This window comes from Sminthopsis crassicaudata, chromosome 5 (genome assembly GCF_048593235.1).
Source record: "Sminthopsis crassicaudata isolate SCR6 chromosome 5, ASM4859323v1, whole genome shotgun sequence".
Taxonomy (NCBI): domain Eukaryota; kingdom Metazoa; phylum Chordata; class Mammalia; order Dasyuromorphia; family Dasyuridae; genus Sminthopsis; species Sminthopsis crassicaudata.
This window is the reverse complement of record NC_133621.1, coordinates 299,954,942-299,978,546: the sequence shown is the minus strand read 5'-3', so window position 1 is coordinate 299,978,546 and position 23,605 is coordinate 299,954,942. Positions and strand designations below refer to the sequence as shown.

Below are 23,605 nucleotides of genomic sequence, written 5' to 3'. Positions count from 1 at the left end.
GCCTGGAGCCTAGCACATAGTAGGCCTTATAGGCAGCATATTAGCTGACATTACTTCTAAAAAGAGAGGGCATTTGCCCTAGAGTAAGGCAGAGGGAAATGGCCCGGGCAAGTGCCCCAGGGTCCCCCTGCCGCTCTCTGCTGAGTCTTCCCTGGTAGGCAGCTCACCACCTCCAGCCTCCCCCGGCCAAGGCTGCAAGGGGCTCGGGCTGCTGGCTGTTTTCCTTTATGACCCAAAGCACAGAGGGCACTGCCACGTACAGAGATGTCATCCGGCAGGTCAGGGCCAACATGGTCAAGCTGAACAAGGAGATGCAGAAGCTGCGTAGGGCCTACAGCAACGAGTGGAAGTTGTTTGAGCAGAGACAGAAGGATTTGCAGTCTGACTTCCTCAGGTGCCCGAGGGGGGTCCCCCAGGGGTGGGAGGCTCTCTGCCTGGCTTGGGGGGGGCACTGGCCTGGCTAGCCCCAGTCCTATTGTCTCTAAGATGGAGGTAGTTACACTAGATCAAGGATGTCTCTTCCGGCTCAAGGGTCTTAAGATTGCAGATCTTTAGCTTAGCTTGAAGGGGCCAGTGGCCATCCTAGAAGCTGCCAGAGGACTTGAGGTTCTCACCTTTAGAATCCCTTCATTGGGTTGGAATCAGAAAGACCTGGTTAATTTTGATTAAATGAGTCCTAGTCCAGGATCCACTTCTTTTTATTTTACTTTTGCTAGGCAATTGGGGTTAAGTTGGTTGGGGTCAAAATGGCCTAGTTATTTTTGATTGGGGGTTCTAGTCCAGGACATTTCTTTTTTATTTTATTTTTATGTTATTGCTAGGCAATTGGGGCTAAGTGACTTGGCTAGGGTCACACAGCTAGGAAGTGTTAAGGGTCTGAGGTTGGATTTGAACTCAGGTCCTCCTGATTCTAGGGCTCATGCACTATCCACTGTGCCACCTAGCTTCCCCAGAAAGGGCCGATTAAAATAGAAATATTCAGTAACCAGACATAAGGGAAGCCATCCTATGAATTGTCATTCATTCACAGAATACTTCTTAAGTGCCTTCTGGGGTGGGGCACTGAGTTAAGTGCAAGGTCTGGTGGGAGTGAGGGGTGCCATGGGCTTTGTGTTCATGGAACCTATAGTCTGATGGGTGTAGGAGAGTGTGGCTGAGAAAGCTGAGGGAGGGCCCGGCTCAGGGCCAGGAGACTTTTTGTTTGTTTGTTTTTGTGCTGAGGCAGTTGGGGTTAAATGACCTGCCCACAGCTAGGAAGTGTTAAGTGTCTGAGGTCACATTTGAACTCAGGTCCTCCTGGCTTCAGGGTTGGTGCTCTAACCACTGCGCCACTGAGCTGCCCCGACCAGGGGACTCTTGACCAGAGAGGCCATAGAGCCCAATTTCATTCCCAGGTGCAGCGGCTTGAAAGGAGCCGCCCAGCCGAACGCTGGCTTAATGGGAGTGGCAGGGAGCGTAGGATGCCCAGCTGGGTGGGTAGGGGATGGGGCAGAGGAGCTCAGAGCCGAAACGGACGGGGACATCTGGGTGGGGACATCACCCGTGAGTGACAGCAGTTGAAAGGATGTCTTCAAGGAGAAAAAGTCTGAGCAAGTTGGGAGAGAAGAAGGAGAGCTCGGTTGTGACTATGGGCCCCCATTCAGTAACTGTTTAGTAAGTACACAGCATTGTTCTCAGCCCTGAGAACGTGACCTTTGGAAAAGAGGGCCTGCCTCAGGGGCGCTTCCAGTCTGAGGGGGTGGTCGTGGGGAAGGGGGCAGAGAACTGCGTCCTCCCTATCAATTAAGCCCAGCACGGCTGTCAGAAGGAAGGCTGGCTTCAGGCTTGGCGCCATACTTCAGGCCCATGTGCTGGCCCCTCTCTGAGGCGAAAGCCATTTACTTGATTGCTAACTGGCAAATTAAGATAAAATTCTCTCTCTTCCTATAAATAGATTATTCCCTTTTGAAATATATATATTTTTGTCATCATACCAGGGAAGTGAAAGACGGCAGCACAAATAAATTAGAAAAGAAGAAGACGGATGAAGAATCATCACTTTATCTTTCCTCGGGAGGAACTTTCTGATCAATTTGGAAGAATCTTTAAGTGGATGATATCCAGGGCAGAGCTGCGTCCGCTGAAAACAGAGTTTGGCCTAAGATAATGAGTTAGAAGTTACCGAGCCTTCAGAGTTGCTTAAGCACATTAAATGCCTGCACTCTGCTACCCTGGGCCGGGTGGGCTGGGCCAGCACCAGTGACCACAGGCCTTTCTGGGGCTGCCCCAGTGTTCCTGGCCTGGGGAGGGGAGTCAGAGCTGGCTAAGGCATGGCTGCTCCCTGTTCCTCTTGGCGTGGCCTACACTCGGACCTCCGAAGGCACATTAAACATTACACAGGACACATCCGGGGCCTTGGGGGAGGTGACAAACAGAGACCCCCAGGGGCTGAGTGTGGGGTGGAGGGCGGAGCCTTAATGAACTTGGGAAGAATCCCACATGAGAGTGAGTCAGCCCTACTCAAGTGTGTTTTGAGATGCTGAGCTCAGACCCCAAGTTGAAGGGTTTGATTTAAAATTCAATAGATTCAAAAGAAAACATATCTTCTTTCTCGGCCCATCTGCTCCTTTTCAAAAGTCCCAATTTCTATGGAGAGATGCGCCACATTCCCAAGCACCTTGGCTTTTATCCAACCATGCTCTGTTGATTTGGCCTCCCAGGCTTATTTAACATTCACCCCTTTGTTCAGACCTTCTGGAGGATGACCTCCATCCTTTCCAACTTATTCTTTTTAAAAAATCCGATAGGTTTTCTTTTGATGGCCAGACACCATTCAGCAGCGATCTAAAACCACTGCGACTCAAGTGACTGCCCCGTCAGTCTGTGGGATGTCCGGGAAACAGAAAGGAAAAGTTTATGTGTCTACTCTAACTTGAAGTTTAGCAGTGAGAACTGCCCTTATTTGCCTTAATGTAGTCATTGTACTTTGTGGCTTTCTTGGCTTTTTCCATCCTGGAGTGGGAATTCTTCTGATTTCTTCTTTTTTGTGTTCTTGAAAGTGTAAAGATCCCCGACATTCCAGAGTGTACTTTGTTCCATCGTCCCTCGTTATGGGGCATGTTCTGTTATGACAAATAACGATCAGTTTTTAACATAGGGGTCTTTCCTAGTTACATTTAATTTCTTAGGATATTCACTTCATAGTAGCATCTCTACATCCAATAATATGAACACTGCTATTGCTTTCACAGGCCTGTGCTTCCCTCCCCCACAGCTTTTCTCGCCTTCAGCTATCCCAGGGACGAGTGCCTTCCTCCAGAACTATCACCATGTAATTCTCATCTCTGAAATTCCCTCATTACACATGACCATTCTTCCGTCTCTCCCCTCTGCCTCTTTCTAAATCTTTCTTCATCCTCGTTGCAAACTCCAGTGTTTCCACCCTTGTTCTCAAAGTCTCCTGGCTCCTTTCCCTGTCTTCGGAGTCTTGACCCTATAGCTGACCAACAACTATCCCTTGCCTCATTTTCCTGCTACCATTAGCAATGTTCTTCATCCACTCCCAATATCCACCATCTTGACCTGCTGAACATCACCAGAGGGAGACACCCCAATCTTGCCAGATCCAGAACAAATTCATGCTATCCAGTCTTAATTGGTCCTTATTGTTACACAGAAAAACATAACATTTCCTTAATCGACTCTCTCCCAAACTCCCCTCTGCAATCCTCAAGCAAGCTCCCAAGCTGCTTCCAGCTCTTGTCTCTACAGATGTCCTCAACTCTTGCTACATGGGGGGAGTAGAAGCCAGCTGCTGTGAACCCTTTTTTTCTTACTCTGCACCTCTCCACTCATATGAGGAAGTCACGGTCTTTGCAGCCAAAAGCCATCCAAGGACTTGGGTCCTTGGTCTCAAACCCATCTTCTCCAGGAAGGAGCTCATCCTCACAAGTGTCTTCTCTTCTCAAGCTGGTGTCCTGCATGGCACCTCCCTGGCACTGCCAGACTTCTAGGCTGCTCATTGCCTCCTCTGGCCCTTCACTTCTCTCCCCTGGATTATTGTTGTGTCCTTTCTTACAGGCTCTCTCCCCTCACTAGCTCATCCTTTGTTCAACTGTCAAAATCATCTTCCTAAAGGACAGGGATGACTGGTCACTCCACTGCTCAAAAGCCCTGCTCTGTGACCAAATACGGACTCTTGGGTATGGCATTATGGTCTTATGCTACCTAACAGGCATTCCCCTTTCTAGCCTTATTCCACACAGCTCCTTATGTTTCACCTAAATTGGATGGTTTACCATTTTCTACATTTAATATTCTACATCCCACTGCTGGGGATGAACTGCCAGAACTGCCCCCAGTCCTTGGACTTCTGCTCCCCTCTCTGCTTTCTCAAAATACTTATCTTCCCTTAAAGCTTAATGCCAGTGTCACCTACTAGGAGGAACCTTCCCCAATCCCTTCTCCCTCCCTCCTCATCTTTTCTTAAACCATCCTTATTTGTGTGATTTGTATCTAGTAGAAGGTGAACTCCCCACGGACAAGGGCTTGTTTTTGTCTTTAAACCCTCAGCCTTGTAAAATGCCTTACATATATATAGAAGACCTTCAATAAATGCTTATTGAGTCAAATATTCATGAATGATTCTCAAGTATTTTCCAGAAGGTTGGACCAATTCATGACTTTAATACAACTTAAAATGGTTATCTTCCTCACAGCCCCTCCAAGATAAAATTTTCCCCATCTTTCACCTTCTTTGACATTTTGATGGGCATGGGGTAATAATCTCTTCTTTTAATTTGCATTTCTATTATTATTTGTAAATATGAACATTTATTCAACCATTTAATATTTGGGGCACTTTTTCTTTTGAAAACTGTTCACCTTCTTTAACAACTTGTCTCTCAGGGAACAACTTTTAATCACGTAGATTGGGTTAATTCCCTATAAGTTTTTATTGTTAGACTTTTTATCAATGATGTTTTCCTCCCCCTACCCCATCCATATCTTTTCTTCTCATTCCACTTGCATTGATTTTGTTTGTGATTTTTAAATCATCATACTATAAGATGGTTGAGAGATCATGGGTAAACCAGTTGCCCCTGAGCACTTAGAAAACAATAAGAAATGTGCCAAATTAAGTAAAAAACAATATGAAGGTAGATTTTGTGTGATTTTAAATCATCATACTATAAGATGATTGAGAGATCACGGGCAACCAGTTCCCCCTGAGCACTTAGAAAACAATAATGTGCCAAATTAAGTAAAAGAAAAACAGTATGAAGGTAATGTAAAGAAAACCAGGAGGGGTGTTTTGTCTCCCAGGAGCCACATATTCCTCAAGTCTTAGGGTTTCAGGCAGTAGAGCAAAAGCAGGATTTCTTGGGTTTCATGCATGTTAGACAAATTTTTTTATCATGAATTTTAAAAACATTTTTTCATTGTGAATTAAATCAACAAATACATGAAACAAAAACAGGATTATATATGAAACTGTGAACTTAAGCTAAATGCAATTTAGGTTTTTTTTAATGTGTATTAAATTTAACAAAGCAGTAGCAAAATTGCCCTGTTTGTGTCTCTCGTTGATAAGTTGTTTCTTCTGTGTATTTTATATTTTACTGAGTCTATTGATATTAATGAGACATGGTGTTTCCAGTCTTAGGGGTTACTTCCAGGGTATTTGAGTTTGAGCCAGGAACCAATCTTCCAAAGGGAGATTACACAGCAGGGTGCGGTATTGAAAAGGAAGGGGACTATCAAACATTTGGAGGACTAAATCTGTATCACAGAGACCCAAGAGAACTGGACTTTGTTGTCCCTCCAGGATGTCACTGTGAGCTGCTTAGACAGATCGTACAGTTGCTCCAGACATAGGCCATTAATAAGGATTTTGTGGAGATCCTAAATTAGCTTTAGGTGAGACAACAAACCATAGAACGATACCATATGCCCTTTGAGGCCTATTTTCAGAACTGCACACCTGGATTCCTGGGAAACTAGAGCTCTTGGGGAGGGGGATCTGGGCTTTGGGTGACATTGTGGAGGTTTGTCCGGTGTTTCTGTGACTTTCAGGACTGAAGTGATAGAGGGAGAAATCTGTTAGAGGAGACTGGATGGTGGGGAGTTAAGCCATGGCCATGTGAGAGAGGGATAAAAGAGGGGAGAGTGAAGTGACAGGAAATGCAGTGGGGCCCAAAGGGAGCTCATACAAATACCTCAAGGGGAGCCTGTGGAGGGATGACCTGAAGTGAACTGATGAAGGAGGAAGAGTAGCACAGCAGTGAAGGCCCGGGTAATGGATCCTGTCAGAATGGCACTGTGATTTCCTCCATATTTGTTCAGCAGCAAATGAGAAAGAGCAGAGGTGAGGAATAGGGAGGCGGATTCAAGGCTGAGGCTCAGCAGGATGCAATCATCAGTCCTCCAAAAAAGGACTGGGGAGAGTTGAATTGGTTCACCCAGGGGTTAAGATGGGGAGAAAGGATAGAATTGAGGGGTCGAGGGATGGGATGTCACTGCAGACACACAGTAGGGTTTTTAAGGGAAGGTCAAGGGGGAGGTGAAACTCCAGTCTCAAGTGCTGTATTTTTCAGAGATTGTCTTTAGTTCCACTCTCTCGAACATTGTCGCTTTATCCTATGTGATAATGGTCAGAACTGACCGTAATTATTTCATGTGAGAGGTCCTAGGTGAAAGTAACTCTTACTTCATGCTTTGTGTAAATCCAGTCATATGTGGACACAGGTCATTTCCTCATGGAACAGACGTCATTGGCCTTTTAACACAATATACTATGGTTTGGGAGCGGAACATCTTTTGAATCACACTGGAAGCCATTGGCTGGCATTTTGAGCATTCTTCCAGAATAAAATTACTTGTGAAATAACAGGTGCTGTTGTGGGGGTTTCCATCATTTATTCCACCAGACTCACTCAAACCCTGAAGAGAAAGGGTGGCTCCCCCATGATCATCCCTGGCGGTGCCCCCGGTCAAAGTAGGACGCTGCTAACAAGAGCCCCCTGGTGGTTGGGGTGGTCACCGTAGAGATGGCAAGAAAGCCGCGCCCAAAACCCTTTGTGCTTTTTTGACCCTTTAGATCCGGTTTGAAGGGGGGCAGGCCAACTTTGAGGTGAATCAGCTCCCTGGGAGAGATGGGGGATTCTCTAGTAATGATGGTCCCCTCTCCAAAACCCCTGCCCTTCCTCCCACACCCCCACTCTGGCACATTCTGTACCCCCAATTTAGTGGGCTGGCCACCAAAATGTGTGTGATGTAGACGCCAGCTGATGAGTTCAGTCATGTGGGGAATCCACAATGGCCATTCTCTTTGGCAAAAGCAGACTTATTATTATTAAGGGAGATCTTATTAGAGGAATAGAATACGGACAAAAGGAAGGGTGCCATAGGGAGGGGAAGCACAAAATGGAGAGGGAGAGCATATGAAAGACACCGTCGGGGTGGAACTCGCCACCGCCAGGAGAAAGGGCGCCCCCACGAGCTCGGGGCCTGCCCTTAGCCGGCATGGCCCGGAAGGGACCGGCCCCCCAAAGAGCTAGCGTAGGGGGAGAAGTGGGGGAAGCACGGAAGTTAGGGGAGACGTCACGTGGTATGGGGCGCTGGAGGGGACGGGACCCAGAAGGGCAGCAGCATGGGAGCCCACAGGGAGATTTTATAGGGAACATTTATCCTCCGGGACGTGACTGGGATTTCTGACAGGGCATGGGGAGGTGAGGCTGCTGGAGACCCCACAGCTGGGGGTCTCATACTGCTCAGCACCCCCTATTTGGGCACACCCCTCAGCCCCGCCTTCAGCCCTCAGGCCCCTCCCTCCTAGGGCGTGCCTCTGCTCGCCCCGCCTCTTCCCCGCACGCCCTCGTTGGCCCCGCCCCTCTTCCAGCCCCACCCCTCCTTCTTGTGGTAGCTGCAGTTCGGCCTCGCGCGCACTCTGGGGGCGCCTCTGCGGCTTGGGGTGGGCCTGGGGTCTGGGGGGTGGGGTCCGGGCGTCCGGGGAGGGGGCGCAGATGCAGGAGCCTCGAGCGCGGACTGGAAAACTGAGGCAGGGCGGAGTGGGGCGGGGTGAGGCGGGAAAGGGCTGAGGTGAAAAACCGGGGCCTGGGAAGGGTGGGGGGAGGGGCCCGCTCGGTCCCGGGGCGGTCGCCAGGGGGCGCCGTGCCTGGACACGGCTAGCCTCAGTGTACCGCTAATGTAAAATGGGTTGAGGAGTTCCCCTGACGCCTGCAAAGCGCCGAGCCAGCCCGAAAGCGCGACCAACAAAACGCGCTTTTATGGCTGTTATCCTGTTTATTCAGTAGTGGTCCCAGCGGGGATGGGGCCCCTCGGCTGAGCCCCAAAGGGACATGCGTGTAATAGTTGCGCCGACGGGTGGGCGGAGGCTCCGGCGGCCGCTCAGTGTCCGCGGCCCGGCCGAAGGCCGCCTCAGCAGCCGCCCCTCCCCCGCTACGTAAGGCGGGGGATTCTTAGGGCAAAGCCTTTTTATGTATCTCGTCTTACCTGATCCTTACCGCCAGCCGTGGGTAAGTGCTTTAGTGACCCCGTTTTGCCGTCAGAAAACTGAAAAATTCCGGGGAAAATAAATGGAACTTGGTTTTCTAAAAAAACAAAGAAACAAAAAAAACCCAATAGTTTAATTTTTTAAAAAGGGCTAAAAGGCGTATAAAGGACAGCTAGTCTTTATATAAGGTGGCAAAGTGCTTTACTTGGCTCGTCTCACTTGATCCCTACAACGACCCCATGGGCTAGGTGTTGCACCTCCATTTTACAGATGGGGAAAACTGAGGCTGGCAGACTTGGCAAGGGGGGAGGGGGAGGAGCTTCATAGAAAGGCTTAACTCTAAGGTAGTGTTTGAACGGAGGTTTAAAGGCCCAAAGGATGCTAAAAGCTGCAGGGGAGAAAAAGTGCGCTCCAAACACCAGGAAGGAGAACTAACGCAAAGGAAAAGAGAGAACAAGAGAGAAAGCTCAGTGTGTGTGTCCAGCCAAAAAAAAAGCAGTCTGGACGGGCTGGAAATGGAAGGATCTATAATAGGGCTTCTTAAACTTTTCCCACTTTTGCAATCCCTTTTCACCTGATCCTGGGAATGTAGCTATATAAAATAGTAGGGAAATCAAATATTTACTGATGATCACAATTTCACGATCCAGCATTCAGTCCCCTTGTTTCCAGGGGACACAAATATTGAATGTCTAGGACATGTAAGCCATGGGGCAGATAAAATAAAAACTCTTATCCTAGACTTGGACCTTACTGGCCATCAAGCCTAACCTCCAGTTTTACAGATAAGGAAACTGAGGCCCAGAGAGTCTACAGGGTCCTAGATCTAGAGCTGGAAGGAGGCCTGGGACTCCAATCTCATTTTACAGATAAGGAAACTGAATTCCAGGTAGGTCCTAGAGCTAGAAGAGCCCCAGAGGCTTTCAAGCCCTGCTTTAATTTAGAGATAAGGATGTGGAAAACCAAACAATCCTGAAATTTAAATGTGTTTTAAAGAGCAGAAAAGAAATTTTAGAATCATGCAATCTTAGAGCTGGTGGGAAAGTTAGAGACCATCCAGGATACCCCATTCTCCAAGAAGAACATATCATTAGACTTGAGTGGGAGGGATTTGAGTGGCCCAACAGCCAGTAATTGGATTTTTCTTGAGAACCCCTCGAAGACAAAGGCAAATGGAATCTCTCTTTGCATTGAGGCTTTGGCAGGGCAGGACTAATTCATAAAGAAACTGAGCAAAGTCATGGCATCTCCTGAGAAAAGGCTCCTATAAGTAGATATTGTTTGTCCTTCCTTCTGGAAGAAGACCGATGACATCAGCAAGTGAGGGAGGGCTCTGCGAGGTCACCTGCCTCACTTTCCCCTCCTGAGCCATCTGAGTCCAGTGGCCAGATAGAGATCAGGAGGACTAAAAATGGCCCTGGATGCAATGGAAGGAGACCCGACCTTTTTAAGCTAAGGTCTTTTCCAGATCTCAGTTGTCTGGAGCAATACCCATTCAGTGATTAGATAAGAACTGATGCAAAAGATGGCCTAGTTTGACCTTCTAGAGGCACCCTCACTTCCTGAGTTTCCCAACAGGTAAACATAGGACAGAGAGCTGAGGAACATGACAGTCTCACTAGTAGCAGAGTGGAAGGGCCAGAAGGGTTCTTCGCAACAGCAGAGCGTCTGTTGTGTTTGTGTTTCCCATCACCAATTTACCACTACTGTGTATGGATTGGTCACCTGTGCAGTTAAAAGCTGGGAAAATGCTTCTGCAAACTCCAGGTTCATAATACGGAGATTGTCTAAGATGGCGATGGATTCCTTAAAAGAATGGGGGACGTGTTTCAGGTTATAAAGAAGAAAATCCTAACTTGTACGTGGAAGTTGGAGGACGTAGGAATATAACCCAGAGAGAAAAGGAAAACACCAGATAATGAATAAATGGAGCATAATAAATATTTATTTTATTTATATATTTTATTATTAAATTATATTTATAAAATAATATATATTTTATATTATTTAAGATGTCATATAAATATATAAAATATAATATAAAATATAAATTATATTTATATATAAAATAATAAAATTGAAGGCTGGACTCAGGAAGTCCTGAATTCAAATTCAGCCTCGGACACTTCCTATCTCCATGACCCTGGGCAAGTCACTTAGCCCTGTTTGTTTCCTTACCTGTAAAATGAGCTAGAGAAGGAAAAGATACTCCAGTATCTTTGCCAGGAAAACCCCAAACGGGGTCACCAAGAGTTAGACATGACTGAACAGCAATAACAGTTGAGGGGAGTGAGGGAGTCAGTCTCTTTTAGAAGGAAACAGCTTCTTTGGCACTAAGGAACGTTCCTTTATATGGCATCAGGAAAAAGGGGATCAGAGGAAAGGAGAAGAAAAAGACCAGTAGAGGCTAGTGGCTTCCTGCTGTGGGATTCCAAGATGACTCTTTAATATTGATGGATGGGGAAGGCCTGGTCTGGGATCAGAGCCCTGTTACATTGGATGAATACCATCCCTGTCTGGTGCATGTCGGGACAAATGGAGGGACTTAGAAAGCATTCAGTTCTGGCATGGGGGGCGGGGGGGCCTACCTTAGGGACACAGGTGGTAGTTTCCTCACTGCTGCCAAATGAAGGTTGGGGATTCAGAAAGGGAGGCGGATTTCGAAACTGAGCAACTGGTTAAGAAGATGGTGTATCCTGGAAGGAGATTTAGATCATTGGCTGTGCCTTAAAATAGAGGCTCTTAGCCAGGAGAGAGAATACCTAACAAGGGCTAATAAAGCTCTGTTTGCCTGAAACTTGCAGATCTGTTTTGGTTTCTTAAAAGAGCTTTCTAAATGAAAAGTGAGGGCTGCAGAATCCCTACATAAATCTGCCAAAGCAGACATCGTAGGAAGTAATGGAGATGACATAGAATAACTGGAGAGCTCAGTTATCACAAAAGACATCCAAGAAGCAAACCAGCAATAAAACCAAGCCTTAGCTGTCCATCTATACAAAAGGGCACAGAGTGTGGGTAACAAACAAGGTGACCTAGAAATCTTAAAAGTAAAGAGGCAAAATTTGCTTCCTAAGGATCTCTGGGGTTTGGAGTAAGGATGCTCATGGCTAGAGTACATTGTGAATGACAATACCTCTTTAACAGGAATTGACTATCTTAAAAGGCAGTGGGGTAGTATTGTATATGAAGAAGCTATGCTATTCAAATAGACTTGAGATGGAAAATGTCATCTATATCCAGAGAGAAAACTATATAGAGTGAAATGATTTAAAGCTTAGTATTTTTACCTTTTTGTTTTTCTTTCTTATGGTTTTTTTTTCTTTTGGTTTGGTTTTTCTTGTACAAAGTGACAAATATGGAATTAAGTTTTTAAAAATTGTACAGATTTAACCTATATCAGATATCTTACTGTCTTGGGGAGGGGAGAGGTAAGGAAAGGAAGGAGAAAAATTTAAAATATAAAGTCTTATAAAAATGTATATTGAAAACTATCTTTACATGTATTGGGGAAAATAAAATACTATTGAAAATTGTTTAAAAAAAAAAAAAAAAGCTATGTTAGAGCATCTAGATGGCACAGTGAGTAGAACAGTGGCCCTGGATTCAGGAGAAACTGAGTTCAATCCTGGGCAAGCCATTTAAACCTAAAAAAAAGAAGAAAATGGAGAAAGAGGAGGAGGAAGAGGAAGAAGGAAAAGAAAGAAAAAGGAGGAAGAAGAAAGAGAAAGAAGAAAGGAGGAGGAGAAAACTATACTTATATAATGGAACTCAGAGCCCAAAGGGGAAAACATGATAAAAGAATACTTGGGTAAAGAGTAATAGAGAAAGAAAAGAAGGAATATTTTGATAGGAATAGATTGTCAACTCCTGGAAAGAAGATAAATGGAATTTTAAGAAGTGAATCTCTGATCTGGTTTGGTAGAATCTCTCTCTGCTAAAAACATCGATTGGTAAATTCTTAATTTATATCAATGATCATTTCATTCTTCAAAAGGGGAAGAAAGCAAAAGAGGGAACTGTGGTTCTGGATCAGATTCTTACCAACCAAAAGGAATGAAGTCTTGTGCCAAAGGAAAACGGCTCTAGAATCAAATCTCTCCTTCACCAGTGTGGTCTGGTGATCACTTGGCTTTGGGGGAACCTCATTTTCTGCATTGGTAAAATGCAAATAATAATTATGACACAGTATTAAGTGAGAATATGAATTTAAAATTATTTACAAATCCAGCTGTTGAAGTAGATTGGAACCTTGTGGATAAGAGATCTCTATTTTTAGACATTTTAGAGATTTAGAGAACTAGAAAAGAATACTCTGATGTGGGCCCTAGATTTTGGGAAAATACATTTCACTTGGTCCGCAGAAAGTACAGGTAGGATCCTATGACTTAAAATTCTATGGGGCAGCTAGGTGGCTCAGTGAATAGAGCACCAGCCCTGAAGTCAGGAGGAACACCTCAGTTCAAATCTGGCCTCATATATCATATACTTTTAACACTTCTTAGCTGTGTGATTCTGGGCAAGTCACTTAACCCCAATTGCTTCAGGAAAAAAAAAAAATCTATGAGGGAAATTATCCCAAGAGAGATAGGAAACTCAAGAAAAAGGAAAAATATTCAGATGAGAAGGGGGAGGGAGGAGAAAGAATTCTTTAAAAAAAAAAAAAAAAAAAAAAAAGGAATGATATGGACATACAGGGAACTTGTTTTCTTTTGTGGACGTGTCCAGACAACGAAACTAGGCAGGTGTCATACTGACCCCAAAAATGTGACAATGGTCTTTCACCCAAGAACGGAGTTTGGAACCTTGAAACTAAGAATGAACTGAAGTTGCTCAAGAATGCTGATGACAACAAAAAGAGCTTGAGGTTTTAAAAAGATTTTTGTTATTAGAGATTTCATTTATATTTTATTTTAAAATAATTTTTCTTTTTAAAATTCTGATTTAATTTTCTTTACGATTTTTAAGAACTAAGAAAATTTTTTTCCATCCAGAAGGGGATTTATTTCTGTTTGTGTTATTGATTTGGAAAGATTGCTGAGAATAAGAAAATTGCTCCAGGGGCAGAGATGGGTAAATATCCCAACTTTCAGAAAAAGGCAGAATACGCACACACATTTACACACACACACACACACACACATATATGTATATATGACTTGTGTGAGCTGGAACAGACCTGGGAGCTTATCTGGGGACTGCTGCAGGAGGATAAAAAGTGAACTGTATGAGAATTCCTCTTTAATTGTTCTTGAAAACTAGGTTGTAAGCTCTGTTGTTTCTTCTGCTAAAGGACTACATATTCTCAACACTCTCCAAATTCTGTAGTTTGAAATAAAGCTTTCTAGCCACTATATATTATGTTAAGATCCCTTTTGCTTAATGATATATTTCTTTCTAGAACTGATAGAACTGTCCTATCATGAAAGCCACAGAGGACCAAGTTGTTCAGGAAGAACAAGGATACCAGGATGATGAGGCAAGTTTAGAACATAACAGTCCCTGGTTGGTAGAAATTCTTCTAAGATGAAAGAGAAAGAAAAGAAGGAGGGAAGGGAAAGGAGAGAGGAGAAAAGGGGAAGGAAAAGAGGAAAGAAAAAGGAAAGGAAGGAAAGAAGAAGGAATGAAAGGGGGAAAAAGGAAGAAAAAGAAGGAAAAGAAAAAATGGACACTGGAACAGGGGTGGCACTTTTGAGTGTCTATATTCCTCTCAAGATCACCATTGAGAATAGGAACAGAGGAAAATCATTATTTGTCCTCTCCTTAAGGTGCCTAGAGAGGGTGTATTGGAATCATCTGTAGCTGATACATAATGAATATGTTAATTAGCAGAACTGAAATCTAGTTGGATAGATGAGTAACCCACATTCTCCTCTTTATGCTCCATTGTTTTTAGGAATCCCTGTTTCAAGATATTGACCTGTTACAAAAGCATGGTATTGTAAGTAGACCCAGACTGTTCTGCTCCTGGGATCCACAGCCTTTCTCCACTGCTTTACCTTCTTGTCCAGACTCACTTATCTCACAGTTGTTCCGTCCACTTCTGTTCCGTAGCATGTGAAGTGCCTGGATGGTTGGGGGACAGTGGGATGTTTGAGGAACCTGAGAATCAGACTCTCATGACAACAATCACTCCCCACTGTTTAAGGGAGTTTGTAGCTGCTCTTCATGTTGTACCTACTGCAGTAGCACTACTGCCTGATCTACTTGTTTCTTTTAATATTATTATTATTATTATTGCTCGTTTTAAATTCTCTTTTGGGGATGCATCTGTCTTTATAAAAGTCATTTCTGCAGGAAAGCCCCCAGATTCTGCCCACTCCCCTCCAGCTTGAATATTACTTAGGGAGAATTGCAGTGAACAATTAAGCAAAAAACATCCCCGGCAGTGACCTTGCTGGACAATGTATACACCACTCTGACTTCTCTGCCGGGTGAAGGTCATTAGTTTTTCAGTCACTTGGAGCGCACCTTCCTTTGGGGCTCTTTTAATTCATACTGTAGTCTTTGCTATGCATTGTCTTCCGGTTCTGCTGATGTTTCTCAGCATCAGTGTGAGCCAGTCTTCCCACATTTCTCCCAATTCCTTAGACTAACAATCTCTTATGATTGTATTTCAAGATACTTATGTGCCTTAATTCCTAGCCACTGTCCAAGTGATAAGCGCTCACCTCGTTTCCAGTTCCCATGAGTCCGCTTTGACTATCTTTGTCTATGTTGCCCTTTGTTTGGGGGGGAGTTGTGACTAGAAGACCAGTTAGGGAGATAATGAGTGGGGGGACGAGGGCCAGTCTCAGGGCAGCAGCTGTCTGAGGGCAGGGGAGGTAACGGAGGTAGAAACAAGACTTGGATGTACAGACAGGCCAGGCACAAGGGGAATGTCACCTTGTGCTCCCAGCCCCTCCAGCACAGGCCCCTTGGGGCTTTCTCTCATTGGCCTTTCTGTCTGTGGGGGTGAAACCTCGGGAGTCCTTTCATTCAAAGCTTCTTCATGGGAATGCTCCAGGGGGTGTTTTCATAAGGTCCTTTCTACAGCCTTCTGAGAAATGTTTGCTCCTTGACTGCTTGTGGAGAGCCTCCAAGGGATGAGCTGCCAGTTTCTGAGACAGAAGTCTTATCTTTTTAAGTCATCTCTTCCATAGAAGACAACACAGTCCTTCTCCCACTGGCTGCTGCTTGATCTCTGCCTCCCTATCTCCCTTCTTCCCTCTCCTTTCGTTCCTTGCTCCCCTTCTGTTTCCCTGTCTCTGTCTCTGCGTCTTTGTCTCTGGCTTTCGGTCTTTTTCTGTCTCTGTCTGTCTCTCTCTGACTCTGACTCTGTCTCTGTCTGTCTCTCTGTCTCTCTCCCTCTCCCTCCCTCCCTCTGTCTCCCTATATCTCTGTCTCTCCCCCTTGCCCTCTCCGCCTTGTCTGTCTCCTTCTCCTCTTTCTCCTCCTTTTTCCCCATCCTTCTCTTCTTTCCCTTTTCTGGCCATTTTTCCCATACCCAGGGGCTAACTTCCAAACAGGAGAGAGAAGAGACACTGTGCACTCAGGACACCGACACATTAGAGACCACAAGCCCCTCACAGCAGCCAGCAGGCCCCATTCCATCTGGACACCAAGGCCAAAGCCTCTCATCCCTTCACCTGCTCTCTTCCCTACCAAAGGACTGAGCCCATGCTCCTCATTGAAGTCAGCATTGGAGGGCTCCATCCTCTGCCCCTGGCCTCCTCTTTGAATCTCACTTCATGGCACTCTTTCTCCTACTCCCTAACTTCCATCTGGACCAGACCCTTGACGTTTCTGGCCATCTGGCAGACTCCCCCACTTTGAAAAGGAATTCTGGGGACATCTCTGGCTGTTAATCCTTCTTTCCCTTTCTGGCCAGTTCAGGTATGGATCTTCCCTTATCTTACAGCGATTGCTGATTGCCCCTCACGCCTTTCATGTACATGTACCATATTCTGACAAGGCACAGTTATTTGTGTGTATACATTTTATTATCCCGTTGTTTTATAGGAGGCAATACCCTCCCTACCCTCAACATACAGTTGGTGCTTAATACTTGCTTACTGTTTTGAATCTAAGCTTTCCTATCTAGCCTTGTGCTCAGCTGCTTTCAGTATCCAGGAGCAGGAGAGGAAATCCTGTCTCATTGGCAGAGGGGCAAGTGAGCATTTTTTCAAGGGCAAAGAAAATTCTTTTTAAAAATGAAAACCCAAAGATATTGGCCACAGTTTTTGCGCCCAAAAGGCACTGAGCCAAGGGGATGATTGGCAAAGGGGGAAGGTTGCTCGTTTTTCCAAAGGTAAGCTACTCTTTTCAGCAATCTCTGCATGGCCAGGCTTCCACAAACAATTCTTGGGAGCCGTGGCTCAGCTGGAACATTTGGCACCCCAGCAGGTGGGTTCTCTCCAGATTCTCCATTTGAATGTGCACGGGAGGGGGGGGTGGGCTCCACCTGGGCACAGAGAGCAGTCATTCTGGTGGCACAGCGGGCCAGGGCGGACTCGCTCGCAGGCTCATGGCACGCAGAGAGGAGCTGTTCGGCCTGGCGTTCCACTGGCACTGTGTGCCACACCTCTCTCCCCAGAATGTGGCCGATATCAAGAAAATGAAGTCAGCGGGGATCTGCACGGTCAAGGGGATCCAGATGACCACCAGAAGGGCCCTGTGCAACATCAAAGGCCTCTCCGAAGCCAAAGTGGACAAGATTAAGGAGGCGGCCAACAAGCTCATAGTAAGCTCCCTTCTGTGGCGTGGTCAGTGTGCCCCGGACCTGGGGAATAGGGCCGGGTCTTTGGGGTAAGGGACCCAGCTAGAGGGACAGGCCTTCCAAGGGCAAGGTGGCCTACCCCCAAGGATCGGCCTTCCCCAAACGGTTAGCCTCTCCCATGGGAGATGGTAGTGCCAGAAAATTCCAGGGTGAGACAGGCTGGGGCAGTGCCAGGAGGGGAGAGCCAACCTTCTGAGACGCAGCGTGCCCGCCAGGAAGAAGTGACCCTCCAACGCCCGGGGTGGAGCCTCCTTGGGCACTGGCCAGTGGAACTCTGGATGGCCCGAGTGGTGCCTTTCTGCCATGTTCTCTCCGTCGCCATTCCCCGGCTAAGCAGGTTCTGAGAACACAGAGGCTGAGCCATTTAAACATTGTGTGGGAAATTCCACTTGTAGACAGACTGCCTGAATGAGTCTTTCATAAGGTGAGGGGAACAAATCTGGCACTCACACAGCAAATGGCCCGGCCTAACTTACCTGGAGCACAAAACAAGGTTCAGGGACCCCAGATTTGGCACCAGAAGGGCCTACCCTCTTCCACCAAAATAAAGAATTACATAGGGGGAAGATCAGGTCTGGCCTGGGCCATACGGGGGTGGGGGTCTGAGTGTCTCCAGCCCCGGATCCAGCTCTCTCTCCAGTCACCAGGCGTTGGGTTCCTTTGCACATCAAGTGTGGATGACCACGCTTCTTCCAAACCCAGAATGTCAAAAGCCAGATAAATCTGGATCCTTCCTCCCCAGACTCTGCTCCATGACCCAGGGCAAGATCTTTCACTTCGCTTAGTCTCAGTTTGCCCATCTGTGAAATGGGGCTACTAGTAGTGTCTGCCTCACAGGTTGTGAGAATGAAATGAATCAATACATGAACAGTGCTTTGCAAATATTTTAAGTTCCAGACAAATGCTCTTTAATCTTTGTTGTTGTCATTTTTAGACATCCACTCCTGAGAGAATGATGATAAATAAAGGCCTTTTTTCCCCCAAAATGTTCTCTGATGAAAATATTTATGTAGGTCCCAGCATCATAGTCTCCGTACACATTGCCCATAATTCAGGTTACATTGTCTTATTTCTGGAAGGTACATAGATTATCTATCCAATCAGCAAGCAATCGCTAATCAATGCTGGGACTGTGAGGGAACTTGTTGGATGTACTCTGTAAGCAACCACATGTTCACTTCCTTTCTCCCACCCTCTGTCTTTGTCTCTGTCTCTCTCATTTTCACTTTCATACACATGCACACACTCTGCTCTCAGTGGTTTGTACTGACCAAATGGGATGAGACTCTGGCCTTGCCCTTTGCGATGCTAAGAGGTGACCCTGTAGAGCCACTCCCAGTTCTCTGTGAGGAGGAGGATGGGGTGGTCCATCATAGAGTTGTTCCCCGTTTTCTTTACTCGTTGGCCAGAGTGGACCTGGGCCTGATGTTTCCATAGCTAGCACGGTGTCTCTTGGGACACGCCAAAGTCGGCCCTTCTCTGGCCACTTTAGCTGGGTGTCAAGGTTGACGACCAGTAAGTTAGGGCCGCAGGCTGGCCTTCTGAGGTTTTTCTCTGTTCTTTTCCCAGGAGCCGGGGTTCCTGACTGCATTTGAGTATAGCGAGAAGCGAAAGATGGTGTTCCACGTCACCACGGGAAGCCAGGAATTTGAGTGCGTCTCTCATTTCTCTCCCACCAGGGGGCCTGATCTGGGGAGGGCTGGCCAGGTCCCCTCTGCCATATAGCCACTTCTTGTATAAATGCTCTTTACACAGAAGGGCCTCTGAATTTTCAACAGGCACCGAAGCCAAGTAGAAATCCCACACAGATTTTGTCCAAAGACAAAATCAGGCTGTTCTTCCTCTCAAAGAGATTTTAAAAGGACTTGTTGCTTCTCTTTGCAACTCATAGAGACCAAGCTTTTAAGTGGATTATTTTAAGGAATTTGGTTCTTGCTGTTAAAAAATAGATTAATAGGTTGAAAGGACACATTTTAAAGACCCCAAGCCATGTTCTTTTTTTTTTTTTTTTTGCTTCTGGCAGGCTTAGCTCCTCTTTTTATCTTAGAGGTAGTTGATGGCAAAGTGGGTAGAGCACTGGGCCTGGAGTCAAGAAGCCCTGAATTCAAATCCAGCCTCAGACACTTACTAGCTGTAAAACCTTGTTGCCTCAGTTTCTTCAACTATTAAATGGAGATCATAATAGCAGCAAGTGCCTAAGTTTATTGTTGTGATCAATTGAGAATGACACTTAAAGCACTTTCTAGACATTAGTTATTATTATTCTCTATTTCCCTGTGATCCTGAAGGCCAATCATTCTCTTCCCAGTCCTGTTTGGTAGAATTGGTCTTTGCTCCCTTTACAGAAGAGGCCCCATCTGCACAATTTGAGGGGTCGTTGCCAGGCAAGCTAAGGACCTAAGTCCTGGCCCTGGCAGGGGACGAGATCTTCCTGGGTGAACTGCTGGGTTACCCATGGGATCGATGCTGCCAGAGTCCGGAGCTTCATCTTCACATTGATGAAGTAGCTGTTTGACATTTCATACACTCCAAGCTTAGAGCTGGACAAGGGGGGTTGCAGCTACCCAAAATCCCATAGGCCTCCAAGCTTCCGGGATCAGGCAGAACACTGCCCTGGTCACAGGCCCTGGAGGAATGTTTTCTGCTCCGGGGCCACATTGGAGGAAGGAAATCATCAGTAAGTCAGATAACATCCGCAGGGGGGCTGATAGAATGGTGAAGGGCCTCGATGGGCCTTGAACCTGGGCTGGCATAGTAAATAGAGCCTGGTGTATGTGGATGAGAAGATCCAAGTTCAAATCTAGCCTCAGACACTTATCAGCTATATGATCCTGGGCAAGTCACTTCACCCTATTTGCTTCAGTTTCCTTATCTGTAAAATGGGGATAATAGTAGTACCTCCCTCTTAGGGTTGCTTAGCTCAGGCCTCTTATTATCACACTCTTTGCTCTTACTGCCTAATGCTTATTTTCTTTTTCCAGTAAGCTCTTGGGTGGTGGAATTGAAAGCATGGCCATTACAGAAGCTTTTGGGGGTGAGTGAAACCTTAATATTTTGATGACTGAAGTCGGGGGGATTTTAGAGCAGAGGAGAACAGGGCTAGGAGGAACCAAGTTAAAATGGAAAATATCAATACCGAGAGGGCCCGCTGAGTTGGACAGGTCGTTAAAAGATATAATGTCTAAGAATAGCCCATACAACAAAGGATATCAGAGCTGGTATCAAAGCTGTGAGATACAGGATGAAAAGGGCCACCTCCTCCATAAAGCCTTCCCCAAGTCTTCTAGTGCTGAGGTTCCCAAACTGAGCCAAGGCTCTCAGCTGCCCCAGCAAACTCACAGGGGTCCCATGGGACAGACATTTAATCTATCCAAAATACTTCATCTAACAAGTTTAACCAAAATACTTAATAAGTGGAACTTATATATGCTTATACACATATATACATGCATGTATACACATGTATATTTATGTGTGTGTGCATGTGTATTTTTAATTTGGGTCACTGTGAAAAAATAACTGGGATTCTAAGGGTTCTGGGAAACTTAAAAGCCTAGAACTTCTATCCTAGCCACAAGATCTGTTTCCTCTTATTCTTTCCTTCTCTTTATTTGTTTCAACAATATTGTTGTGTTTATTTGCTTCTTCATTTTCTTGCTTTAGAATTTTCTGTTCTCTATCTACCACCAGCCCCTTATCTGACATTTTACAAAGAGGGATGCATTTTTAAAAATGTAATCTCATTGATACTCTAGTGGATCCATGATCTTTTCAGTTTGTGAATTGCCAGCCAATCCTAAGTATCTCTTGCCTTGGGAGTGTCTACTCAATATTCTGAGGATCTCCCTTAGTTTCTTCTAAGAACTGGACACCTTAGGATTGAGTCCCTCAGGCTATCTTCCTTTCTTATCTTCTCTACATAGTTATCTTTTTTTCCCCTATCTTATATTTCCTCAGTAACCTCTTTTACTACAGTTCTTTGAAGTTTCTCTTTGTTTGTTTATTTGTTTTCCCCCCCCTGACTCTGGGGTTAAGTGACTTGCCCAGGGTCACACAGCTAGGAAGTGTTAAGTGTCTGAGACCAGATTTGAACTTGGGTCTTCCGGAATTCAAGGCTGGTGCCACCTAGCTGCCCCTCCCTTTGGTTTTACATAAGAACCTGCTGATACCCTTCCCCTGTTTCTCTCTTTCCCTCCTTAGAGACTATTATCTCACCTGATAGCTATCATATAACAACACCTATAATAATCTCATTTATTAATGAGAGAAATTAAAATAACTTTGCACTTTTCCATCATACCCATCAAAAAACCAAAACAAAACAAAGCCTGAAAGTGACAAAAATAATGCTAGTGGAACAATGGGCACACTTATGTAATTCCTAGTGGAATTGCACATTAATAGAATCTTTTTTGAAGAGTAGTCTGATAATCATCAAAAAATTTCATGTCCTTTGACCTAAGAATCTCATGAATGATTATATATCAACCAATAAACATCTACTCTGGGCTATATCCAAAAAAGGAGATTTATTTTAGGGTCAGAAAGAATATTAGAGATTATTTACTTCAACCCCTATCTGAGAGATGAAATAGGCCCTGTCAGGTTTAAATATGATCCCCCAAAGAAGCTGATCATTTGCAAAGCTGGTGTTGTGCTCCTAGGGACTCAGTTTTCTCATTTGTAAAATTCTGAGAGCAGATTAGATGATCCCTCAAGTCCTTTCCAGCTTTAAAATTTGACAATTCTATGGCCTTGATGAATGAAGACTGGTAGAGATATAATAACAGCGATGATATTCATGTGATATTCTTGGCAGAAATTTCAAGGAGTTAGAAAAGAAAAAGTGCCTGTTCTTCATTATTTTCTCTTTCTTTCACAGAATTTCGAACAGGAAAAACCCAGCTTTCTCATACTCTCTGTGGTAAGTATCTGTCTTTCTCTTACATCTGGGACCGTTTTGGTTTCAAGAAAACAAGCCTTTCAAATGTACTATTCTTTGTCACACAGCATCCTCGTTTTGGGTTCTGGAAACATAGCTGTTCTACATAATTTTCTGTAGTTGTGGGGATTCCTCCCATCCCAGTCCTTTCTCTTTCCTTGCCTCCTCCCCTACCCCTCCAATAGCAGGAGAGTGATTGTGCTCTCATGTTCTCTCTCACCTCTGGGAGGAAGATAAGCAGGCTAGTCCTCCCTCCCACCCCAATCATGGCCACATCCACGCCTGTGATCCGCCATGACTGAACAATCTCTCCCCTTTGAGGTTCACGGCACCTATTAACTAGTCCATCATCTTGTCCCTGACATCAGCCGGCCTCCATGTCACCTTCCTGCCTTCCCCAGTGACCCAGCTCACAACCCTTGCCATCCTTATCCTTAGTGAACTCACAGAAATTGGAGAATTCAGGTACTGAAGTCATCTTCATTAGTAAGATTTTTGAGGTGATAAGAAGTTGTTTGACTGTCATGAGACAGTCTGATCAACATGTCATGACTGAACAATTAATATAGGATGGTCTGAAGAGAGAGCCGGGGCTGGGAGGCTGCTGGACTAACCCAGGTGGGAACCGCCCCACTCCAGACTGGGGCAGTGGCAATAGGACTGGAGCAAATGGACAGGGAGAGACATGGAGTATTTCAGAGGACAGACTGATAGGACGTTGTGGTTGACTCTGTAGGGAAAGTGAAGCCATGGGAAATGTCAATTATAAATCAAAGTTTCTGACCTCAGGCAATGATGTGCCAACAGGAGAGCTGGGAGGGGGTGCCACTTTGGAACAAAATAAATGGTTTTCATTTTTGGTATCTAGAGTTCCGTTTCTTAATTTTTCTTTTTCCCCTTGTCTTAGTGATTAGGACACTAGCACTTGGTTATTAAAAATTCATACTTGAGTGGTGCCATTAGAAGCATTACCAAGAGACATGGGGACAGTTGGTGGCTCTGTGGAGAGGGCGCTGACGGGCCTAAGACCCTAAGAGCTGAGTTCAGTCTGTACCCAGACACTTCCTGTATGGGTGGCCCAGGGCAAGTCACTTAGCTGTGTTTGTTTCCTTATGTGTAAAACAAGCTGGCAAACTCAGATAGGGTCATGGAAAGTCAGAGGTGACCAAACAAGCATAGCAGGGAGACAATGTGGATGGTGAGCTGATCCTGTGTCCATTAAGACCGGGGTCCAGTCCTGCCTCTGACACATACTGACTGAGTAACAATCCTAGAACTCCTCAGTGCCCCATGGCATTCTTTCAAACCAGAAGGAGAAGATCTTCTTTGGAAGGGGGAACATCCACATGTGAGGTTCCCTCTGCTGATTAAGTCACGGATTTACTCTCCATCCTTGATGTCCTTTACCTAAGTC

At 45.4% G+C, this 23,605-nt stretch overlaps 1 protein-coding gene across 2 annotated transcripts in view; it reads left to right on the top strand.

Moving 5' to 3' along the window:
- Positions 1-7,883: 7,883 nt before the first annotated feature.
- DMC1 (DNA meiotic recombinase 1) overlaps positions 7,884-23,605 on the top strand; it is a 38,376-nt gene continuing 22,654 nt past the window's right edge. Inside the window, exons 1-7 of one of the 2 annotated variants that reach the window (XM_074271729.1) lie at positions 7,884-7,951; positions 13,893-13,970; positions 14,388-14,432; positions 17,067-17,213; positions 18,819-18,901; positions 20,231-20,283; positions 22,132-22,173. In XM_074271729.1, the coding sequence (XP_074127830.1) occupies positions 13,914-13,970; positions 14,388-14,432; positions 17,067-17,213; positions 18,819-18,901; positions 20,231-20,283; positions 22,132-22,173 (427 nt within the window). In that variant the 5' untranslated portion in view covers positions 7,884-7,951; positions 13,893-13,913. Of the gene's footprint in view, positions 7,952-8,428; positions 8,517-13,892; positions 13,971-14,387; positions 14,433-17,066; positions 17,214-18,818; positions 18,902-20,230; positions 20,284-22,131; positions 22,174-23,605 lie in introns of those variants that run through there. The other variant, XM_074271730.1, reaches the window with a different exon arrangement.